General features: G+C 42.5%; 1 protein-coding gene across 5 annotated transcripts in view; it reads right to left on the reverse strand.

The window, feature by feature from the left end:
- Nucleotides 1–25,917, reverse strand: part of KIF13A (kinesin family member 13A) — a 322,375-nt gene that overhangs the window by 125,181 nt on the left and 171,277 nt on the right. For all 5 annotated transcript variants that reach the window (XM_073631119.1, XM_073631117.1, XM_073631118.1 and 2 more), the window contains exons 5-8: nucleotides 21,522–21,614; nucleotides 19,419–19,599; nucleotides 6,192–6,279; nucleotides 1,708–1,842 (exon numbers count right to left, since the gene is read on the reverse strand). In XM_073631119.1, the coding sequence (XP_073487220.1) occupies nucleotides 1,708–1,842; nucleotides 6,192–6,279; nucleotides 19,419–19,599; nucleotides 21,522–21,614 (497 nt within the window). The remainder of the gene's footprint in view (nucleotides 1–1,707; nucleotides 1,843–6,191; nucleotides 6,280–19,418; nucleotides 19,600–21,521; nucleotides 21,615–25,917) is intronic.

The raw sequence follows: 25,917 nt of genomic DNA on the forward strand, positions 1-25,917 counted from the left end.
CTAGCATGGGCATCAAATGACAGTAAACATGCAGGATTTAAAACCTGTCACCATCTACCCAAAATGTTGCTGTCTTTTGAACTTTCTTTTGAAGACCAATTCATATCAGTGCATTGTTTTGCATTTTAGCGCAGCTGTAAAACGCAGATCAATAGAAGGACATGTGAAAAACAATAATTTCCAATGTGTCCTATTCACACCATAATGCTGTGCATGCATGTCAACAGAAGTCAAACTGTATGTCAACGGATGTCAGCACGCGTCAAAATGTGACTAAAATGTAAGGAAATGTATATTAATTTTCCATACATCAGTGTGAATTGGCCTTAGGACATTTTTATACAGTTTTGCAGGCATACTCATACAACTTCACTGATGCTATTATGGGAACCCATGGACACTAAGGGGTGCATTTGAAAAATATACACTGGGCAATTCACGCAGACATCATGGCTTATATTTGGACATATATGGGCCATGATGTCACAGGGTTCTCAATCCCAGAATTCCCTGGGTATTGCAAAATGTGGCGCATGTGGAACATTTGACATTTGAAGTTTGAGGAGGAAGGGGGGAGGATTACTTCTCCTTCCCCCTTTTCCTGACAGCGCTGGAACAGATTATGTGGGGAATCTTCGGACAGGCAAATATTTGTTGTTTTTTTTTTTTTTAATGTTGTGGTCTGTTTTTACAATTCTTTTACCCACACCCCTAAACCTATTTTATCTAGAGCATGGTGACATCTAGCCTGGTACGTTGAGAGGATTATTCCAAAAAATAGAGACCACTCAATGCACCCTCCAATGCTGAAGGGTATGTAGGCTAGTATCCAAATAGCCAGGAAAGGGGGAAAAGTACAGCTCCCTTGCCATGTGGATAACCTGGCAGGTTACCTCTGGGAGTGGAGGCAGGCTATGTTTTATTTATTTATTTTAAATGCAAATAAAAATGGACCGTGGAAATGCTAAACCTACATTAAAAACAGAAATTCAGCACTCTTATTGATGAAAACACCCAGTGCTCCAAAGCAATGAGCATTTTAAATTGCACATTCAATAACTTCAAAGTAGGGAAAATGTATATAATGTGCAAAATGGACAATGGTGAAGAATGGGCAAATGTTGGGCAAATATCAGAACAAATCTACATTCACTAAGCAATACATTGAATGAACAGTAAATCACAGTTCCCACTGAAGAATGGGTGTGAGCAAATCTTGCTTGATGAAGTTTTCACACTAGGAATCTTGTTTAATGCAGTTTTTTGCTAGGCGAATCTCATTTAAAAATGGGTCAAAACCATTGTCATAAATAGAGTGAATGTAAAAAATGAGTGAATCTTAGACAAAAGCTGTGTGAAATATGGCCTATACCAATAGATAATGTACCCTAAAGTGAAGTATTCATTCATTAATTAACACCACAACATATGAAAATGGGCTAAAACACTAATCAGCATTGCAGCATTGAAAAAAGTCATTGCTTGGGTCTACAGCACCCAAGGTTCACTCCTTTTACTGTATGTTACCCAGCTCGAACTGTGAATGAGCTCAGAATGGTACATTATGTAGCATATAGCATGGCTGTGCTAAATAATTTGATCTATACAAAACTATACAAAAGAAGACATTGAGATTATATATATTAATCATGTTTGTTTGAGACATTACTGATAATAACTGATAAGAATTCTGTGGCACACACTTACACCAGACTGATGGTCATACAAGGTTTGGGTGACAATGATGTTAAATACAGCATGTGATCGGCTGCTTTCTTCATTCATGTTAGTTGCAGCAACAGTTCGAGATTTGTTTCCTTCAGACATTAATGACTCAATATCCTAATAAACAAAAAAGTTACAGAATTAATAATAAAATATGTAATTATAATTAGTTGAACCATGGACAACAGTTTATAGATCTAAAAGTAATAATTTGTATAATCCTGGACCATAAGGGCAGCAATGGCCACAAACATGGACAAGTAAGTACAAGCAAATGTTGCATATGATAGAGGAAAAAAGACAGACTACAATGATTTATGGGCAGTCCATCTCTTCTGTCAAAATATTAATTAGGGGTTGTGTCACTGAGCTGTGGACATCAGTTTAAAAACAGTTTGAGATGCATCGTAGATCATTTAAAAGGAACTGACTTGTACATTTGACCTGCAGTTGAAAATTTTCTATCCTCCATTTAACCAGCTCTAAGCAGGGTTTCCATTGCTATAGACTTGTATCGAAACACAAAACTTATCTGAAGTGACCAAAGGCCTATCAACTAAAGCCCTAATTTACTTCAGCCCACTTTGGGGTGTTGACTGTCAGACACCACATGCAGTTATATGACCTCCACAGCGGAAAAGCAGTGATCCAAGATGCTTCTCTACCCCAGTTTTTCTCAACCTTTTTTTCAGTCAAGGCACTCTTCAAAATTCTACACAGTCACAAAGCACCCCATTCCAGAGGGACAGGGGATGGTCAAACAAGGATGATATGCAGACGCCCAATGTCCTCCTTACCAACAGATGACATCATTGGGTGTTGGGGCGGTGGCAGCTATAAGGTTGTAATGGTGCACAATGAAAACCTGTGGCTTTAACTAAAAGGCAGACTTGGTACACCCGCTGACTGTATAGAATGTTTAGACCAGGGGTCTCAAAATGGCGGCCCTCCAGCTGTTGCGAAACTACAAGTCCCATCATGCCTCTGCCTGAGGGAGTCATGCTTGTAACTGTCAGCCTTGCAATGCCTCATGGGACTTGTAGTTTTGCAACAGCTGGAGGGCCACCAGTTTGAGACCCCTGGTTTAGACAATTTGTAGGCATTTTGCCAAGGCACCCCTGAAGAAACCTGGTTGAAAAAGACTGCTCTACCCTACCAACTTAAAGAATGAAGCACAATGAGTCATCCCTGTTCTCTCCCCTGTAGTCAACATGTTCAGACTCCTTGTAGATGATATCCTTGAGGGGAAACAAACCTGTAGTCTTAAGCCAGCCATAGATAGTTCAAATCTCGTCCGGTTTAGCAGAAACCGCCCGAGATTTGAACCATCAATGGGCAGGCTCATTATGCCAAAGTCAATCCATCGATTGACTTGGCTACAAACAGCATGTCGGATTTTTACATGTAATTATTGCTAGTGGCTATAGCCGGCAGCAATAGCCACTGTGTTCTCCCTGCACCTTCCCCCGTTTCCGGGAGAACACAATTGCTTCATGGAAGGAATTCCCTCATCAACACTGACTGTGTTGATGCAGGAATCAATGGATTTTCTTTCCTGCAAACTGTGGTGAAGGATGGGCATAGAGAAACAAACAAATCCTTCTCTAGTTTGCACATGCAAAGCATTATAGACACAAACAGAATCCTATGTAACTGATCAAACCTTCATAAAAACATAGAATATGTGACAAATAAACATGCAAAATCAACAGTACTGAGAAAATATTAAAGTAATATACAATTACTCTGTAGTAATTTGTTTTGGAAAATGTCAACGGTTATCTTATACCTTTTTAAAGCCAGAACAAGTTGTACATGGCCAAAAATCTTCATTATTACAATAAATATCACACTTTGTTTTACACAAGCCCTTTACTGCAGGGTTTATAATGTTATCAGTTGGCTAAAAACCCTGTCTGGTAATTTAAGATTACCCATGCATGAAGCATTACTGTTAAAAAGTTAATTGACCTTGAAAACTGCCAATGCGGACATCCCCTAAACAGAAGTCAATAGCATGAATTAGTTTATTACATCGCATTGCCTCTTGCTGGGACACAAACAATCGGCTTAGCGCTAATCAATTTAAAGAGGAGAGCTCTCAGCTAAATGGTGTTAGCTAGTTTATATTTAATTGGCTAAAAGATTATCAGAGCATATTAGGTACGTGTCACATTATAATTAAGCACTAGTATTTATATGCTGCCGCTGCAATAGATTTGCATTGTGCCTTGGTTTCTTTCTCCAGCAGACATTTTTATCTCTAAGTGATAAATTTGCCATTGCTTTGGCTTCTGTCTGGTAAACAGACCTAAAACAGGAAGTACACATTGTTTTTCACATAGCAAGTACATTAAGGTCACACAGGTACACAGTTGAAGCCAAACTCCAAGGCTATGTTGAAGGTAGCTTTGAGACTCAAATCTGACTTAGCTCCTCATCTCAGGCTGTGATCTAGCAACCAAACATTGGGAGCTTACTCACTTAACTTGGCTGTTTTGCTGCCTGCAAACTGAACTATCTATTAGCAAAAAAAGATATAGAGGTAAAATTGCTAATTGTAACTTTCCCCTGAAACATATGCCTGCGGAACAAGGCATAAGCAAGGCAAGTCAAATTAATACCCCACATCACTATTTATTATTTTTCACAATAATTTTTCTGATCTTTTCCAGGACAAAATTATTTTGGGCATGTAACCACAATCACATGCCTTCAATAAGCTTCTTCAATAATTTTACTCCTAATAAATCATGAACATTTTGCTACTGGTAACATGGCCATTGCTGTACGAGTAAACCTTTTCAACATATCTTGCTGTTCAAAAAATAAATGGCCACCAAAAGAAAAACCTTATGAAGGGACTTTTACAAGTTAGTGTAAAGGAAAAAAAACACATCTACTATAACAACAACAGTGAAAGAATAGATTTCATTATGAAGCCTGCAGTGGAAGAAACAATGAGTCAGATTGGCTGCTTCTGGAAATGGGCCAGTGCCTAGGATAGTATCACACAGTGCTCACCACTAACGCCTAACATGTGCTCAAATACTTGAAAAACGAGGAAGCAACATACGTAAAATAGAGGTTCCTGTTTGGTTTCCTGAATAAGCATGAGGGACACTTGAGTAATGACAGCGACCAGCTGAGCGTTGCTGACGTCAAAATGCCCACGTGGCTTTTCCTAAATAACGTCTATTTTTTTGATGCTGCTTCTCATAACCTTAGCTCAAGATGCCGGCCACAGTAACCAATTACTTTTGGATATGAAAGGGCATGTGACTCCGTTTGTGCTTTGTGATTGGCCCAGAACTGCCACATGAGGTAATGGAGAGTTTTTAGGCTTGAAACTAAAGCAGCATAGGAAAATGTACATAGCTGGAGAGAAAGGCATGAATCGGTTGCTTTGCCCTCCATGGAAAAGCACAGCTTCATATTAATATGGCATTCAAGAGACTTTAAAGCATTAGCCCTGGGAAAATATTAAACAGACTTTAAATTTAGCCATGTATTCCTTCAAAAGTCATGTAAAACCTTTTCAGTCCAACTAGAGCAGGGGTCTCGAAACTTTCTAACAAAGGGCCAGCTTACTGTGCTTCAGATTATAGGGGGGCCGGTTCGTGGTCAATGGAAGCAGAAAATGTCACAGCATCAGTGGGAATAAACAATGTCCCATCTTTAGTATTAGGGGAATTATTAGTGCCCCATCGTTGGTGTCAGTGGGAGGAATAGTGCCCCATTGTTGGTGTCAGTGAGAGGAATAGTGCCCCATAGTTAGTCTCAGTGGGAGGAATAGTGCCCCATTGTTGGCGTCAGTGGGAGGAATAGTGCCCCATCCCCATCATTGGTGTCAGTCGGGGGAAATAGTGCCCCATCATTAATGTCATTGGGAAATAAAATGGTGCCCCATCATTGGTTGCAGTGAGAAGAATAGTGCCCCATTATTGATGGCAGTGAAAGAATTATAGACCTATTGTTGGTGTGAGTAGAAGGAATAGTGCCTAAGGCAAGCAAAGAGCTGCACTCTGCCCCCGGGAGTTTGGCAGACCATTGATCTAGAGCGATTAGGTGGTTTACAGGAGGAAGAGCTGTCAGGATGAGTGCAACTAGCTGTTCATTAGAACTCCATAAGAAAAGCAGGAGGTGAAACGTAAGCACATATGCTGCACAGCTGTTGACTATGAAAAGTGTTGTCAGTCTCCATGGTACACAAAACAATACCAATGCAGAAATGGCTGCATCACATAAGTCTGTGCATTGCCTTATAAATTAAAAGGGTGTACATAATTTTTTGGTGGGCATTCCTCTGTAACTAATAAAAAAGATGCAAAGAACAAATGTGTTCTGTATTTCATGGCAACCAATCAGATCAGCTTTCAAAATAGTTATAACACTTTTAATGTTTCTTTTTTAAGTACTATGGATTAAGCAAATATTATTATATAAAGAATATGTGAAAAACTTGCCTCAAATGTTGTTACTGCTAATTGGGATAAACCATCCACATATGGTCCCAACACCTTGTGCTCCCGAACTTTAAGGGAATGTCGACTTCTGTAAGAAAGCATATATCAGGTAAATAATTAACCTTCATTATAGTGATACATAATGAATACAAATAAACATATGTAACACAAAGAACACAGTTACCGTATAAACTCAAGTATAAGCTGACCCGAATATAAGCCAAGGCACCTAATTTTACCCCAAAAAACTGGGAAAACTTATTGACTCGAGTATAAGCCTAGGGCAGTGATGGCGAACCTTGGCACCCCAGATGTTTTGGAATTACATTTCCCATGATGCTCAACTACATTGAAAAGTGCATAAGCATCATGGGAAACGTAGTTCCAAAATATCTGGGGTGCCAAGGTTCGCCATCACTGGCCTAGGGTAAGAAATGCGCAGCTACTTTAAGTGGAAAAGAGGGTCAACAATGCCCATTTGCAGCCTCACTGTGCCCATTTGCAGCCATAGGTCCCCCAAACTTCAAACTCGGTAGTTAAGGGTTCCTAGATGCCCCCTAGCTGCAGCCAAAATTTGGGGTCTCTGGACCCAAAGGGTCCCGAAATGACATTGCTGCAGATGGACACAGTTGACTGAATTTGGGGCCCCGTATCTCAGGCCACTTGGTGCTAGGAACCCCATATTTGGTGTGCAAACCCAGTGGAACTAGCACTACAATATATCCAAAGCTGGGGTTCCTAGCACCAAGTGGCCCCGAGATACGGGGCCCCAAAGTCGGTTCGGAAAATGTCAAGCACTTTTCTGCAGCAGAGAATGACACTTTCCGAACTGATTTTGGGGCCCCGTATCTCAGGGCCACTTCGTGCTAGGAACCCCAGCTTTGGATATGTTGTAGTTATAGTTCAACTGGGTTTACACACTAAATTTGGGGTTCCTAGCACCAAGTGGCCCCGAGATACGGGGCCCCAAAGTCGGTTCAGAAAATGTCATTCTCTGCTGCAGAAAAGTGCTTGACTCGAGTATAAGCCGAGGGGGGCATTTTCAGCACAAAAAAAATGTGCTGAAAACCTCGGCTTATACTCGAGTATGTATGGTACATTATATTAGCAAATTACACATTCATACTTATCGTACAAGGTTGGTACAGGACTCAAGAAGGACTTATGCACCAAGTCACTTTAATCAGTACAAATTTAGGAGAACTACCCTTTTAAAAAGTATTACAATATATTTTTCAATTTTTTTTTCATATACACTAGTAAATCTTAACCTTCCTGGGCACAAGAGGGATCATGATTGCCACAATTCAATAACTGCAAGGCTGAGCTTTGCATTTAGATTATGCTGTCCTTCGTTTCAGCTGCCATTCCTGAGCAAATGAGATACTTTTTTGTTCTGAGACTTCCAGCAATTGTCTGAGTTGTCCTGTGTGTTGCAGACACTAAAGACTGCAACAGAAATGGAAAAGGAAAGATGGCGCAAGAATCGAAACATGCACAGCATAAATGGTTACAATTAAGATGGATGAAAAAACATTATAAATCAATCATTATAATATTAAAAGATGAGCAACAAGTCCCAGCAAATGATGATGAGGATTGATAATAAGCACCAGCGGCAGCTCCCTTGGGAGTAGAAGCAAACTCTGGAAGACAGGATAAAAAGGAAAACAAGGTGCGCCAGACTAAGTGCAGTATATTGTAAAAGATTTATTCAAAACAAAGCCAAATGTCTACTTACACAACATCGGTGAGAAACGAACTTATGGTCATACGTCACTTCCGATTTATGGACTTCTCCGAGTGCGTTCCAAGCTGGGGCGCATGCCCACAAGCAGGGACCAGGCTGGTCCTGTTCATCTCCCTGCTGAGCCATCCGCTGCAGCCCACTGGGACGCCCCTCTGGATACAGCTCCAGACCTCATAGTGACCTTATAGAGACCACAGACACCTGTACTACATATGCTCGTTTCTCAACGATGTTGCGTGGGTAGCCATTTGGCTTTGTTTTGAATAAATCGTTTCCAATATACTGCACTTAGTCTGGCGCACCTTGTTTTCCTTTTTATACTAAAGACTGCAATACTGTCACATACTTCTGTGCTACATTGGGTGTGAAAAGCTATCTGAAGGGTTTCCCTGTTGCTAAAGCCTGGTACACATAGGCCGAATGTAAGGGAGACATTGCGCGGTTAAAAAAAAAAAAAAACGATCGACATTCGGTCCGTGTGTATGTCGGTCTGTTTAGCCGGCTTCTGTCGGACGTGCATGTTAGAAAACCAGTAGCCGTCCGACTCCCAATCAGTGCTCTCAGCCAATGGCAGAGAACGCTGATAGAAGTGTTCTGGCAGGGGGCCGCCCCCCTGTCAGAACACAAAGGCTCAGTGGGGGAGATAGTTGCATAGTTCTTACATCGGCTCCGACCGTAGCTGACAGTTTTTTGGAATGAAATAAAACTCATAGCGTGTACCAGGCTTTAGTGTAGAGAATGACCAAACCTGTTCACAGGTTTGGATTTGATAATTGGTGGGACTTTTCTACCACCTTCTGTAACGTGTATCTTCTGGCTCTTTAGCACAGCTGTTTAAAATAAAATGTTTAGGCCTTTTTTTTTGCTCCCCCCCCCTTCTTTTCCTTCCCCCTTTATTATCTCCTACCTCTACTTTCTTCCTGCCTTCTCTTTCTCCAGTTGGGGCCTCTCTCTAGCAGGTCAGACTGATGCATGACTTGTTATGTATAACCTGTTCCCTTTGGGGCTGGGGCGGCATTAATGTAGGCCATGTATATGTTCTCTGTTCTTTTTCTTTTTATGAATGATCAGATTGGTCTATTCTCCATACCTCTCTGACCTATGTTGCTGTAATGTTATTTGGACTTTGTTAGTTCTGTTTTGTATTTCCACTATATTGTCTATGGTCACTTGTATATCATGAAAATTGCCCTTTTCTCTTAAAGTAAAATGTTTAGGCCTCAAACAAGCGTAGGACAAAAAATTCTGGCGTTTTTCTTCTCCCAGGTGTCGGTACTCAGGAACACCCGCATATAGCGTATTACTTTCTGGGTTTGGAAAATACGACCGTTTGCTATAAGGAAGTTGACACAAGCACCAGCACCAGTGTATACCTGTGTAGAACCATGCACGGCAATTTATGTAAGGGCAGCCATACTGCCTGGGATTCTCAGGTGTAGGAAAAAAGGCAGGATTTTTCTTTGTATGCCCCTAATATGCCATATGAATGGTGCCTAATGCAGAGGCAGCCTATTTCATCCCTAGGTAACCTATTTTGAAAAGCAGCAACAAAAGAGCTGAGGGGCAGTGGAACAGAGCAGGAACTCTGAGAAAGAGAAGTGTGGTGTGATAGGAGGTAGTCTACTTAGCCCTCAATTTGCCCTATACTTTCTATAAACACCTTTTATAATGATATTATATGCATAAGATGGTTTTAATAAACTATATTATTGAATAGATTCACTTGTTGAAATCCTGACCTACAGTTGCTCTAGCGAAAAAAAAAACTGGAACAGGGAGAGAAGCAGAATTTCAACTGGTTAGAAAGGAAAACATGGCTCAGATCCAGTAAGTGGATGGAGAAGGAGGGCCAAGAGAAGTGGGGTATGCGTTAGTCGATAGGAGCAGAAAAATGATACAAACGTGCCCCCCAGTTAGAAGTAAACAATGAGGCTAATAACAGAGCTCTCTCATTGACCTGTGGGCTTTATAAACGCTGGGGATACCCCAAATGCTTGCCCTAAGGTCTTTAAGTGATTACAAATTATAACACTTTGTAACTCTGTGGTGCTGCATTGTCTACTTAGATAATACACTGTATACAGTTTACTCATACACGCACATTCATGTGTATGTACATACATACATATACTGTAAACTAAACACATACCGTACAGACTCAATGCAGTTGAGTTTATTTACATACACACACAGGCTCACTATAGTTGAGAAACTCCCAGAACTTGACATGAGGAAGAAATACATTTATTGTGTATTGGACAATCAAAGATATGAGTCAGTTATCCTCTTCCTTCTGTCAGGTCCTGCAAACCCTCAGCTATAGTGAGTTGGGCCATACTGTACATGTATAGCACTTAGGTAATTTATCCTTGATGTGTGCTGGATCCATCATTTGACATTTTATTTATAATATATACAGTATATATATTGCTTCTGTCTCTCTGTGTTATTGATAGATTTGATTAAAGTGAGAATTGATTTTACCTCTGCAGTGATCCTAATCATACTCTCTCTAATATACTAACAGCCACTAGAGGGCAAATGTGAAATAGAACTCTTTGGCCTCACGCAGACTGCACATATTTCTCCTCTCCTGAGCACGATGCTGATGTTTTTTTTTTTCCCAAGCGCTGGACTCTATGGGGGATCTCACTGTCCAGGCGCCAATCCAATGCAGCTGTCAGTAAAAGCACACACAGTGAGTGAAATTGTAAATGGGAATTGAGACAGCGCTACGAGGATATGAGTGGCAACCATGAATCCTCCAGTAAACTACGTGTTTCATGCGCATTTGCTTTGTCAAGTTGGACCTGACAAAGCACATGCGTGCGAAATGCGTCATCACGAGCTTCTCCTGTGTTCCAAGCTGGTCTGATTGGCAGCTCCCTCCAGGCCTGCTCTTCTGCCTCTGTTTTGCGGTGACGTCACACGGGAGCTCCGGTAGACTCCGGCTCGATTTACACAGCCCTGCACCAGTAGCTGGACGTTGCACACTATGGTGGACAATTTCTATCTCCCTGCCCACCGGACCTAGCAGACGTTAGCCTACCAACATCCATCCACACCGGCTTGGTATTGCATTACCTACAATGGTTTTAACTTCCCTTGTTATAATAAATTATTTTTAGCCTTTACCATTGGCTTGACATTATATTATGTTTTTTTTTTCTGCCTGTAAATGCTCCTCTTTTAATACACTTGTAAATGCTTATGTGCATGGACACATAGGTTAACATAAAGGCGCTTTAAAAAAAACGTCAAATGCCTGTAAAAGCGGCAATTTTTAAGCTCAGTGTGCATGAGCCCTTTAAAATATAGAACAGCAAACACGGAAGATATTCTAGTTTTACAGGAAATCAGTTTTGGTTAAACATTATAACAATACTTAAAATTGAAATCTGTAAAATTATAGTTCCTTCCAAAGCACAGCCAAAGCCAAATTCTGAAATATTTTTATACCTTCAGCTGCTAGATATGTATTAAGTTACTATATCTCTATTAGAGAGGTTTTGGTAAATAACTTGTACCACTACTAATTATAGCAAAGCAGCTGAGCTGTGTATAACAAGAGGTACCGTTAAAGTTTCCACGAGTCAGCTAGGAAAGAATTATGAAAACATCTAAAAATTGGTCAGGGTTAGTGAAGTTTGTTACAAATTAGAAAAGCAAAAAAAGAAAACCACAATATGAATACATCAGCTACAGAAAAATCATCAACGCTCAGTTTACTATGACAAATTGCATTACTTTAAAATGGAAGATATTTCAACTTCAATAAATTAGAAAAGGTTTTTTTTAATAAAGGATTATTTCTCAGCACTTATCATCTACTTCCTTGGACTGTAAGCCACTCTATTTCACCAGTCCAGGACCTAAACACAATGCAAATTCCTGCATATTCCATACAATCAATGGTTCCTGCACTTTCCAAGTCACTGATCCAGATTAGGAGCTCTGACTTCACCTTCTGATCCAAATGCTTGTTCCAAATCAAAGTCTCTGAACATACTCAAGCCACTGGACACGCATGCAAGTGAAGCAACTAGCATTTTCAAAGGGATGCCAAAATAGCACCTGGTGGAGACAGTGCATTCTGAAACCTTATGGCTTCTTCTAGTATTTAAGAACCACAGGAAAAAGGATAACCACTGACTACCATGCACCATCTGAAATTTATATGGGTGGAAAATATGGGTGTAACATGTTACTAAAGGTGAACTTAGCCTTTAACTCAGTGTTTCTCAAACTTTTTTTGTCTTGCGGTGCACCAAAAAGATCTAAAAATTTTCACGGCATACCTGAAAAGATTTAACAATTTTTGTGGTGAAAAACTTATTTTTACATATATATTTAATTTGAAATTTAATGTGTAGGATACGCCTGCTTTCGATTTGATTTCAGTCAATGGTGAAAAAACTCACAAAACCACGAAGACACAAATGGCAGAATTACTTTGATTGCTTTTGAAATGATTCCAGGACATGCCTTCTTGATTGAGATCCAAAACTTATCCGGGCTCTTTTTTGGGAAATGTTGACTGAAATATATAATTAGAGCGATCAAGTTCTGCCGATATCGTGCACAAGTCTTGTGTTACGAAAGGAACCAATGAATGACAGACTGACAGAGATTGCGTTTTTATATATGTTACTTTAACTTTTGTGATATTAATTTACAATTTAAAGTGGAGGGCCACCCTAAAATAAAAAAATGCATTAAAAATCTTTAAAAAATTAAAAAAAAAAAACATTTGAAAAAAAACTCAAACATTTTAACATTTTAAACGCCTCTTCCTATTCCGTGGCGCTTCCTCCTCTTCGGCGAGCGGCCCCTTTGCCTTCTGGGAACTGTGTGTGTCCCAGAAAACCACGGTGCCATTCACAAAGCGCCACGCGACTCGCACATGTGCAGTAGGAAACGGGCAGTGAAGCCACAAGGCTCCACTGCCTGTTTCCCTTAGTTAAGATGGAGACGCCGGCGGCCGATCCGATGGAGGGATCGGCCTCAGGGGGGCCGACATTGCAGGCTCGCTGGACAGGCAAGTGTCCTTATCAAAAGTCAGAAGCTACAGTATTTGTAGCTGCTGACTTTAAAAAAAAAAAAATATTGCGGCCGGAACCCCTCTTTAATTTTTCGATATGTTCAAGGTTTCAAAACGCTAGTAATTTTAAATATTTTTCAAAACTCCAACGGCACACCTGCAAATCTATCGTGGCACCCTAGTGTGCCACAGCACACAGTTTGAGAACCACTGCTTTAACTGCTTATTTTTCTAGTTCTTATATCTGTTTTCATACTATATACCAGGGGTGGGCAACCTGGGGCCCTCCAGCTGTTGCATAACTACAAGTCCCATCATGCCTGTGGGAGTAATTGTAACTGCCAGCCTTGCAATGCCTCATGGGAAAACAGCTGGAAGGCCCCAGGTTGCCTACAGTATTATATACAATACAGTATTGCAGTAACCACCTGCCTTGAGGCTGGCTTTGTCTAACTGAAATTTTGGATTGAGCCATTTGAAACTCACTACAATGAGGCATTCGGTTCTGTGTATAAACTGCAGCTTGGGGGGGCGTGGCCAGGACAGGCATGTGAGAGGACGCATCTCTCATAGCTCCCGCCGTCAATCCGGTACAGATCCTCCCCCAGCCACCCGATCGATTTGTCACCGCTACATGCAGCAAGCCTGTGCCCCAGAGACCCCTGTGGAACCACCGCCAGCCCTCTGCACTAGAGGAATGACCCGCAAAGGACAGGGAGAAAGTGCCAGTTCGGAGCTCCAAGATGGCACCGCCGCGCTTGCTGTGAAGGGGACACCACGAGGCCAGGACAAACAGAGCTTCAAAACCAGTAAACTACCCAAACCTACTAACAAAGACCCCCCTAAGGACATGGTTTATCATGCTCAGAAATTATCTGGGACTGTGGGGTCAGAACAGCCATCCTGCTCAGGGGGTTCCCAGCACAAGCAAACCGGCATGCAGGCAGCCTCTGTCCCTGATCACTGGGGGGGAGGATGAGGGGGAACAGGCAGACAACATGCTGGAAGAATCCCAGGCCCCAGAAGCACAGGACACAGCACAGCCCACACTGGCTGATATCCTTAAAGCGGTGAATAACTGCATAGCGTCTGTCAATACTTTAAAGGAGCAGTTTGGGGGCCTCAGGGAGGATGTATCACTGTTAAGGCAAGATCTGCAGAAAATACGTGAGCGTACCACTGCTGTGGAGAGCAGAGTCAGCGAAATGGAGGATCATTTGCAGCCCATAGCCCAGGATACCAGAGCAGCACTACAGTTGGCGAGGGATGCAAGCGATCGCGCTGAAGATTTGGAAAATCGTTTGCGACGTAATAATGTATGCATAGTGGGACTGCCAGAGAAGGTGGAGGGCAAGGATCACACTGCTTTTGTGGACAACTGGCTGATTGAAATATTTGGCAAAAACACATTTTCGCCCTTCTTTGCAGTAGAGCGCGCGCACAGGGTGCCATCACGTCGGCCTCCGCCTGGAGGCCCTCCTAGATCCATCCTGGCAAGACTGCTTCACTATCGGGATAGGGAGGCAGTGATGCGTCAGGCGAGAGAACGAGCGAATATTCAACATAATGGAACCAGAGTGTCCTTTTACCTGGACTTTTCAGCAGAAGTCCAGAGACGCAGAGCTAAATTCACAGACGTCAAACGCCGGCTCAGGATCCTACAATTACCATATGCCATGCTGTACCCGGCTAAGCTTCGGATAGCAGTGAGGGGCCAAGCACAGTTCTTTGAGTCAGCGAGAGAGGCCTCTGCGTGGCTAGAATGAAATCAGCAAGCACTACAAAGAAGAGCGCAGGAGGAAGATGACTAATAACTGTACCGTGAGTTGACTTACAGACACATATATTACTTTGATAACAGTTCCGTTATGTATAAGCAGTTCAGGGGGGCTCTCCTGCAGTTAAGCTAAGAAGATACTCCTTGGCTGGGGGACAAAATAATGCACACTACGAAGAGAGCAAAGAGGATTGAACGCTATCAATGCAAATGTTACGTTTTGACAGTGACAGGCGATGGAATGTCGCAAATAAAGTTGCAGCTGCCCTGTTGGCAGTCAGCGAGGTTCATAGACCAGTCGGGTCTGTAGTTACAGTCCACCCCTTCTTTTTCTTTGGCATTTACTGGCCACAAAAGGTACATTACCAAAGACACAGGCGTCGAGCCTGCACACACATTGGAAATCGCAATGTACACAACCAGTGGAAATTGAAGTTAATCTTGCCCGAGAGATTGTATGAATATTTGAAGGCACTCCCATCCTGTCAAGTGACTTTTGTTACTGCTACGCATGGCTAAGGTCCCCATAGTATCATGGAACATAAGAGGACTAAACTCCCCCTTGAAAAGTACCATGATATTTATGTGCTTGAAGAAGTTCCTTCCCGGGGTAATATGTTTTCAGGAAACGCACTTGACAGCAGAAACGGTGTGCTTTTTGAAGTACTCCTAGGTGGGGAAGGCTTACCATTCTACACATACCTCCTTTTCTAGGGGGGTAAGTGTACTAATTCATGAAGCTGTGGACTACCAGGAATTTGACAGTGTCATAGATAAAGATGGGAGATTTGTGCTTCTTCATTGTAGATTTAATACATTGATATGTGTGTTGGCATGTGTATATATTCCTCTGCCATTCACGTCAGCGGTGCTAAGGCTCCTTCTAACATTTTTGGATGGTAGTCCGGATGTGCCGCTGTTAGTGATCAGAGATTTAAATTGCTGTCTGGACCAGGTGGCGGATAGACACCCCAGCCCTAGACCCTCTGCCCTCTCCAGGAGTACTCCCCTGGCGCGGTTGTTGCAAGTGGTGGACTGGGTGGATATCTGGCGGCATCGCAATCCGGGTGCCAGACAGTTTACATGTTTCTCCAAGTCACACGACTGTTTGTCTAGAATTGACCTGGGGGTTGGGAACTTGAGCATGCTCCCGTTTGTAGATGATATAGTACATAGACCCCGTAGTGTATCAGATCACTCTCCTTTGGTGATCCAAGTCTGGGTGGCACCACCGTCCACTTTGCCCAAAGCCCCCTGGAAGTTCAATGCCTATTGGTTAAAATTGTTCCGCTCACATGAGGGGATACTGAGGAGCATGCGGGAGTTCTTTGACACCAAGGATCAAGACGCCTCTAGGATAGAACAATGGGATGCCTTCAAGGCTTATTTACGGGGAATATTGATAAGGGAAATGAACAAAGTGAAACATGAATCATCCGCCCTTAGGATGGAGGGGGAGGCACGGGTTCAGGCACTGGAACAAGAATATGTTGCTAACCCTTCGGATTTGACCAAGGAGGCATGGCAGGCGGCACTATCTGCTTATCAACACCTGCTTTCCTCCTCGTCCGAGAAGAAGAGGTTCTTCACATAACAGGCGTTCTTTGAGGAGGGTGAGAAAACTGGTCGCCTTTTGGCGAGGATTGCAAACTCTCACCAACAATTGCCTGCAATAGGAGCCATTAGGTCTCAAATGGGTAATTTGGTGAGTAAGCCTGAATTGATTATGCAGGAACTAACAGGTTTTTACGAAACTTTATACAGTCCTGGCACGGCATATACCCAAGAAGACTTGGATCTATACCTGAGCCATATTTCCTTCCCCGAACTGTCTGAAAGTCAACGAGCACAGCTAGAGGCCCCACTCACAATAGAAGAGTTGCAGGAGGCGGTTGGAACCTTTCCCAACTGCAAGGCACCAGGTGAGGATGGGATACCTATAGAGGTATAAACAGTACTCCGAGGAATTGCTGCCACAGCTTCTAAGGGTCTTTAATGGAGCCAAAGTAAAAGCTGTCCTTCCCCCTTCCATGTCCAAAGCAAATATAGTTTTACTGCTCAAACCGGGCAAGGACCCCGTAGACCCTGGGGTGTACCGTCCAATTTCGTTGCTTCAAAGCGACATTAAGATATTAGCAAAAGCACTGGCAATACGTTTTAACGGAGTGATAGCGTCTATTGTGCATGATGACCAAGCTGGTTTCATGCCCAATAAATCTACCGCAGTCAATCTGAGGAGATTGTTCCTTAATATCCAATCCCGGACAAATAATATGGGTAATAGAGCGCTACTGTGATTGGACGCCACAAAGGCGTTCGACAGCATAGATTGGAACTACCTCTGGTCTATTCTGTTGCGATTTGGGTTCGGTCCTAACTATTTCTCCTGGGTGAGGCTTCTGTACAGCCAACCGCAGGCGGCCATTAGAAACTTTGGCTCCTTGTCACGGAACTTTACGTTGAGGAGGGGAACGAGACAGGGCTGTCCCCTGTCCCCCCTCCTCTTCGCCCTGGCAATTGAGCCGTTGGCGATTGAGATTAGGGCAAATCAACATATTACAGGCTTCCGATACGGCGGTATGCAAGAAAAGGTCATGCTCTATGTGGACGACATTCTGCTTCTGCTGGGGGACACGGATACTTCCCTAAGAGAGGCCATGTCCACCATATCCAGGTTCGGAGGATTCTCAGGCCTACTTATTAATTGGTCAAAATCTGCTTTACTTCTGCTGGACGGAGACGAAACGCAGATAGTTAATCCAGCTTGCCCTATACCCTTAACCATGACCTTTAAATACCTGGGAATTCACATAACAGCTAACCCGAGAGATTTTCTGAGTTTGATTGTCTCTCCCTTGCTGTTGAGGTTCAGAGATAAGGTTAAAACTTGGAAATCACTCTCCCTCTCGGTGGCGGGTAGAGTAAACCTAATTAAGATGATACTTATGCCCCGATTATTATATTTCCTTCATAATTCCCCTATGGTTATACCATTGAAAGTGTTTCACACTGTCAATGCCATCTTTCGAAGTCTTATTTGGAAAGATAAAAACCCTAGGATAAGAATGGAACATTTACAGAGGCCTAAGGACAGCGGGGGATTGGCGTTGCCGAACCCATGGTTGTATTACTTGGCTGCCCAGCTGCAGCACCTCATTGGCATGTTTCCACCGGAGGGGGGGACAGAGATTGGGTCGCAGAGTTCTGCACAACAATTACTCCTACACACTGTGCGTAGGGGACCTGTCCCCATGGCGTTGGAGGCACTTGCATTTGCTAAACCTCATAAGAAATACCCAATTTTCAACTTAATACAAAAGATATGGAACAAGGCTAGGTACATTCAGAGTGTGGAGGGTTATACTGAATACAGTCCCATATGGTCGAATGAAACATACACTGAATTGGCTAAGCTGCAGGCTGGAGCAAGGTGGAAACAGTTTGGAATTACCCATCTCAAACATATTTTTCATAATGGGGTGTTACGTCCCTTTGAGGATTTGAGGGTAACCTATGGTCTTCTATCCTCAATGTATTTTCTGTATCTGCAGCTTGGCCATGCGGTGGCAGTGCAGGGCCGCTCATCCGATTGGCGCCTGTCCCCGACTCCTGTGTTTGGCCTTCTGGAGGATGCGGCCTCATCCAAAGCATTCATCTCCCAATGCTACGCTATCCTGTTGCAGTCCGTGATGAGGCGGCATCCTCTGAGGATGAGGGAGAGGTGGGAGGCTGATGCCGGACAGTTAGATGGAGAGCAGTGGGAGGAAATATTTCAGGCAGTGGGAAGATGTTCAGTAAATGTATCACAAAGATTGACCCAATTATATATTCTTTTAAGAAGGTATTACACGCCTCATAGGTCCACTTGATGAACCCGCAGCTGGACCCTACCTGTACTAGGTGTAAAAGAGACCACGGGAGTCTTATACATATGCTGTGGCGATGCCCCAAATTACATACCTACTGGGCAAATGTAGTGACTACGGTTAACTCAGTATTTAAGGTCTCCCTTCCACAGGATCCGAGAGCCTGTCTCTTGGGTGCTCTGGAGGAATATGAGTGGGAAGAACATTGCAGAGGGGCCATACATAGAGTTTTATTCCAGGCAAGAAAATTAATTATGGTACATTGGAGATCTGAGGCTCCCCCCACCACGAAGGAATGGATTGAGAATATAGGTGCAGTATTGAGAATGGAAAAACTGGTATACCAACATAGAGGCAGTACACAAAAATTTGAGAAGTTGTGGGCGTTGTGGTTGGATGTGCCAGGACTAGCCCCATTAGACTTAGTGGCAGACAGATTACTGGGAATAAATGTTGGATGATGAAGGTGATATGTGAATTAATAAAGTGGAACGAGCGACATTAGGCCGGTAGGCTTCACAAATAGGTATTTCCCTGATTGATCTCAGTAATAATTTGATTAAACTGTTTGTTATATAACGCAATGCATATGACAATGAGAAAAATGTATGTAATGTACCTTTGGAAAATGAATAAAAGTTTGTTGGATTAAAAAAAAACATAAAAAAAGAATGAAATATGTACAAAACATCTATATGTTCTCCCTAAATAGGAAACGCTAACATTTACAAATTTAGGTATGAAATACAACAATGAAAAAAATGAAACATTTTGCATGTGATTTAGCACTTACCCTTTAGGATCTAATAGATCTCGAACCTTCTCATTGTAAATTTCCATATAGGAGACTTCCACTTTGAAGGTCTGAGAGTCATTTTCCAGCTCTGTAGCTCTCAGAAATAAAGCACAACAGAGTCGTGGGATAAGGCCAGGCTGATCTGCAGTCCCCATCATGGAGAAGGATTTTCCCGAACCTGTAATGAATAAATACAATATAAAATATCAAGGCTAAAAAAGTAGAATCAATTATACACAGATCACACATTCACAGAAATCTGTACTGAGCACCATGCATCTTCAGAAAACTCAGCATGCAAATCAGGAGCTATTATTTATTTTATTTTACAGTACAGTATACAGGTACTTATATAGTGCTGTCAATTTATGCAGCGCTTTACACATATACAGTATACACTATATTACCAAAAGTATTGGGACGCCTGCCTTTACACACACATGAACTTTAAAGCGGACCTTCAGTCATTTTTTCAACTTTCCATCTATTAAATCTTTTGCCTTGTTGTTTTAACTTTGGATAGTAAAACATTTTTTCTGCCAGTAAATACCTTATACAGCCACTTCCTGTTTCTTGTCTAGTCATTAGCCAAGGCTTATGACATCATGCACAGCTCTCTCACTCACTCTCCTGAGAGTTTGCCAGGAAGGGAGAGGAAATGAATCATAAGAGGGCCAATGAGAGCTGCAGGTGTGCTTCTGTGTGTCTATGTAAATCCAGGAAGTGAACAGGCAGCAGCTTCAGCTGCCCACAGTTAAAATGGATGCAGCCAGACTCAGTCGAGGGAGATTTCTGCAGCATATGTGGCAAGTATAGAATCACAGTATATATAAAATAATATGCAAAGTGGTGGGAGGGAAGAATGGCAAAGATGTTTTTATTACAAATTATGTGCGCAGAATGCAGTTCCTCTTTAATGGCATCCCAGTCTTAGTCCGTATGGTTCAATATTGAGTTGGCTCACCCTCTGCAGCTATAACAGCTTCAACTCTTCTGGGAAGGTTGTCCACAAGGTTTAGGAGTGTGTCTATGGGAATGTTTGACCTTTCTTCCAGAAGCGCATTTGTAAGGTCAGGCACTGATGTGGATGAGAAGGCCTGGCTCACAGTCTCCGCTCTAATTCATTCCAAAGGTTTTCTATAAGGTTGAGGTCAGAACTCTGTGCAGGCCAGTCAAGTTCCTCCATCACAAACTCGCTCATCCATGTCTTTATGGACCTTGCTTTGTGCATTGGTCCAAATCATTTGGTGGAGGGGGGATTATGGTGTGGGGTTGTTTTTCAGGGATTGAGCTTGGCCCCTTAGTTACAGTAAAGGGAACTCTTAAGGCGTCAAATGTTTTAGACAATTTCATGCTCCCAACTTTGTGGGAACAGTTTGGGGATGGCCCCTTCCTGTTCCAACATGACTGCACACCAGTCCACAAACAAGGTCCATAAAGACATGGATGAGCGATTTGGTGTGGAAAAACTTGACTGGCCTGCCATTAACACAATAGAACACCTTTGGAATGAATTAGAGCGGAGACTGTGAGTCAAACCTTCTTGTCAACATCAGTGCCTGACCTCACAAATACGCTTCTGGAAGAATGGCCAAACATTCCCATTGACACACTCCTAAACCTTGTGGACAGCCTTCCCAGAAGAGCTGAAGCTGTTATAGCTGCAAAGGGTGGGCCAACTCAATATTGAACCCTACAGAGGAAGACTGGGATGCCATTAAACTTCATGTGCATGTAAAGGCAGGCGTCACTGTTGCTACCCCTCTTTTCATTAAGATGTCCCCACTTGCACTTTGCAGACCCTTACACTTTGCAGTCCAGAATAGAAGATGCAGCACATTAGCGCACCACGTGGCCACAGATTTAGGTGAGTAAACAGGGCTTATGTTTTTTTTTAATTTAACTCCAGATGGGAGGTAATGGGTGGGGGTGTGGGGTAGGAAATAGGCTACCCAGACATCAGCTTGAAAAATATTCCCTTTAGGACAAAAAAAATCCACTAATCATATTACACACAAAAAATATTACAAACTATGGAAGTTTCTTTTTTTATTCTTCGCCCCAGTTTTTATACATTTTATACAATATATATTTACCCACCTGTTTGCCCATATGCAAAAATACAAGCATTGTATCCCTGAAAGGCATTATCGAGAATTCCTTCCCCAAGGCACTTGAAAACTTCTTCTTGACCTGCAAAATAATATAGCATTATAAAGCCGTGTAGTTTATTTTTTCCTGTGACACCAATAACATGCATTATGTCTTTCAAAAGCTGATAGAAAAGAACGGAATACAGAACAGTGCCTCCGTCTTCTTGTACGTGTGCCAACTATGGTCAATCACCGAGTGTCATTACTTCCTTTCCTCTTCCGACAGCTGAGATGAAAGTGTGACTGGCATACATTATGCAGCTACTGCACAGCATATAGTGCTGAGGAGGTGGAAAAATGATCACCGTCTGCACCAGGCATCTGATTTAGATCTGACCTACACAATGCTTCACCATCTCACCTACTGCTACACACTATCAATGACTAAAATACCGTAACTGCCAAGGATATATTTACCTTGACAATGTCATTCTTGTGTGACTGCATACCCAGTGTATTAACTAGAAGACCTACAAAAGGGGAATTTATCAAAACCGGAGCAACCATAATCTGCCATGCACAGCAGCTCCAACCAATTTGGTTTGGCTTTTTTTATTTTCAAAGCTTAAAGCGGACCTTCAGTCATTTTTTCAACTTTCCAAGTATTAAATCTTCTGCCCTTGTTTTAACTTTGGATAGTAAAACATTTTTTTTCTGCCAGTAAATACCTTATACAGCCCACTTCCTCTTTCTTGTCTGGTAAAAAGCCTAGGCTTATGACATCATGCACAGCTCTCTCTCTCACTCCTGTGAGAGTTTGTCAGGAAGGGAGGGGGAATGAGTCATAAGAGGGCCAATGACAGCTGCAGAGTTGGAGGTGTGCCTCTGTGTGTCTGTGTAAATCCAGGAAATGAAAAGGCAGCAGCTTCAGCTGCCCACAGTTAAAATAATTGCAGTCAGACTTAGTGGAGGGAGATTTCTGCAGCATATTTGGCAAGTACAGAATCACAGTATATATAAAATTATATGCAAAGTGGTTGGAGGGAACCTTCAGAATGGCAAAGATGTTTTTATTACAGATTATGTGAGCAGACTGCAGTTCCTCTTTAATGGAACAAGCTTAAAATAGATGTTGATTGGTTGCAATTAGGGTTGCATCAATACCGATACTAGTATCGGTGCCGATACCGAGCATTTGCATGAGTACTTGTACAAATGCTCCGATGCTTGACCTGATATTTGGACAGTCAGGAAGGAGTTACAATCACTGATCTCCCTGCAGGGCTTTCAATAAAGCATCTGACAGCCGCTTCTCCTCCTCTCCCCCCACAGCTTTCAGCTACTTTATTGAAAGCCACACAGGGAGATCAGCGATTGTAACTCCACCCACTGCCGCACCGATCGTTCCTGACTGTCCCCTGTGTCCTCCTCCGGTCCCCCTCTGTGTCCTCCTCTGGTCCCCCCCCCCCGTCCTCCTCCATATCCTCCTCCTTGTGCTCCTCCGGTCACCCCCTGTCCCCCTCTATATCCTCCTCATTGTGTTCCTCCAGTCCCCCCACCCGTCCCCCTCTACGTTCCTCCTCCTTGTGCTCCTCTGGTCCACCCCCCCATGTCCTTCTCCAGTCCCCCACTATGTCCTCCTCCTTGTGCTCCTCCAGTTCCCCCAGTGTCCTGCTCCGGTCCCCCTCTGTGCTCCTCTGCGCCCCCCCCCCCCCGTCCCAATTCTTTCAGGATGGAGAGTGAGGAAGGAGCCGGTATATATTTCATTTACAGGCTCATTCCTTTTCTGATTGGACAGAGACACTGACTCTGTCCATTCACAACTGAGCATCGTAAACTGTGTTTACAATGCTTCAGTTTATGAATGGGGAGGAGCTGCTGTCTCCTGTTCATTCATCATCAGTGCAGCTGAGGCTACTGAGAAAGAGACTGGGGAATCTGTGTCCTTAGTCCCTTTCCCTGTCTCAAAGGGGAAATCTCGGGTGTCTGTTTAGACCCCTGACATCTCCCCAAAGCCCCCCCCCCCAACAGGGTTGATAAAAAAAAGGAAACATTGTAATAAATACATATTTAAAAGTAAAACTAATAAAAAATAAAGTTAAAAAAGCAGACACTCTGTCCACTCCCCAAAAAAAGAAAGCACTGTAAATATATATATATATATATATATATATATATATATATATATATATATATTAGTGCCACTGTCACATGACATTAAGAAAAGTATCAGTAATCTGTATCGGCGAGTCCTTGAAAAAAGTATCGGTACTTGTACTCGGTCTTAAAGCGGGGGTCCACCTATCTATCGTTTTTTTTTTTTTTTTTTAGTTCATTCACAAACTTTTCTTCCCAGCATTACATACTCACATATTGTGTGTAATATGTCCGCCTGTGTCAGACTTCGTCGGAAAGAATAATTATTATTCACTGCAGGCGGTTTCCATCTTCATTGTGGGCATTTGAAGCCCACAAGCATTTATTTCCTGGATGTGGTGAATGCTGTGCTCCCAGCATTCACCGCTCATTCCCGCACATGCTCAGTGGCATCCTGGGAAGCCTGAGACTAGCTCCCAGGAGTCTGGGAGAGGCTAGAAACACGCCTACTCCCACGGGAGGAGAACCAGGAAGTGCAAAGAAGAATAGAAAAATAAAAGGTAATTACGGCTATTTAAATTTTTTTAAACGGCATGTCAGCATCTAGGCAAGGAAGAGAATACATACAGATATTGTTCAAAATTTGGGTGGAACCCCGCTTTAAAAAAGTGGTATCGGTGCAACCCTAGTTGCCATGCATGACTGCTCCAGTTTTGATTAATTACCCCCCAATAGTGTTCATATGAAATTGTTACAGTTTGGAAGATATATTTATCATCGAACTGATAATTACACAGGAATTATTTAAATGAAGAAAACATGGTTTCAGACTTGCATTTTAACACCTAGCTGAAATTTAACAACCCTTTATTGATTATATGGCCTGTAATTCATGATCTGTGAATGGGTGAGAGTCTGATTAGTCACAGGATTCTCTCCCCCTTTCACAAATTGTACTACAAACTGTGTATTCAATTAAATCATTTTTCTCAATGGAGGGGGAGGAAGGAAAAGGCATTGGACAATCTGTTGGACCATCTGTGCTGTGCTGCTGTTCTGCCTGAAGACCCAAAGCTGTTAACCTGGAGGTTCAGAGCAAGGAAGAGGACAGGTATCTCTGCAGTGAAGTTTTCTCCAGGATCTAACTTCCTGCACAACGTGGGACATACAGTATGTGCAACCTATTGTATTACCCCAAAGCTCAAACACACATGCCTTTCTCTGCAGCCTCAGCTGCACTGGTCAATGAATGAATGGGAAGTGCTCTGTGTTGAGTGGCTTCCTGATATTTCACAAACGGAAGCATGGTAAACATAGTTTACTATGCTTCAATTATGATTGAACACAGTGAGTGGTACACCCCCTGTGCACACTTATGTCACTCATGTATTATCACTATCATTTTCATTTACTTCATTTAAGTTGATTATATGTCCTTCAACCATTATTAAAATACATTTTTAGAAAGTCACAAATCCTATTCTGTGTATAATGGAGGTTTCACCTTTGGACAGGACAGGACACTTAGCATAGAACAAATTGGGAATTTTATTAACAAAAAGGGCCAGAAACTCTGACAATGGTATACTTTTACAGCCTCAGTGTCCTGCTCCCTCTGCTCTGCTTCCCTGAGCTTCCAGTCAAGGAAGCAGAGACCCCCCTCCCCAGGAATACATGTACCATCATCCCAAGGGCAAGCACGAATGCGAGCCTCCAGTCGAAATTAGGAACAGCTTTCAATGCCAGACTGCCTATGCACATCCATGCAGACAGTGTTGTCAAATCCTGTCGGAGGCCTTTCCTTAAATCACATATGACAGGCTGGTTCAATAGGACCCTGTAAGCCAAGGAGCCACCCTTGAAGCCAGAAACCCAGGAGCCAGAAATCGGGACCAGGTGAAACTCCAGGAAAAGCAAACATTTTTTATTTTTTTACTTTGTTGTTAATGGAAAGTGAAAAGCAAACTAAAACGTAAAGGAACTTACTGGACACAATGTAAATCTTTAATTCAGCTGCTGTATTTGTTTAATACAGAAGCCCACCCCTTGCTCTTCGACTATCCAATAAGAATCTATCTACTGGCCGCTAAATTTCAGAGAGCACTGGAATCACTAATGAATAAAAAAGCGGAAGCTGAATTGTAATTATGTGGGTCATTTGGATGTAAATAGTGCTTAGAGTCCTTCTTTAACTCCAATGAATATTCTCTGAACCCTGGAACTTACTGATAAATATCCAATATAATGTATAATGGCTCAATGCGGTGTGACCGACCCTCTCCTTATCCCAATCAATCAACAGTGCT

The sequence above is a fragment of the Aquarana catesbeiana genome, linkage group LG05 (assembly GCF_042186555.1).
Source record: "Aquarana catesbeiana isolate 2022-GZ linkage group LG05, ASM4218655v1, whole genome shotgun sequence".
Classification (NCBI taxonomy): domain Eukaryota; kingdom Metazoa; phylum Chordata; class Amphibia; order Anura; family Ranidae; genus Aquarana; species Aquarana catesbeiana.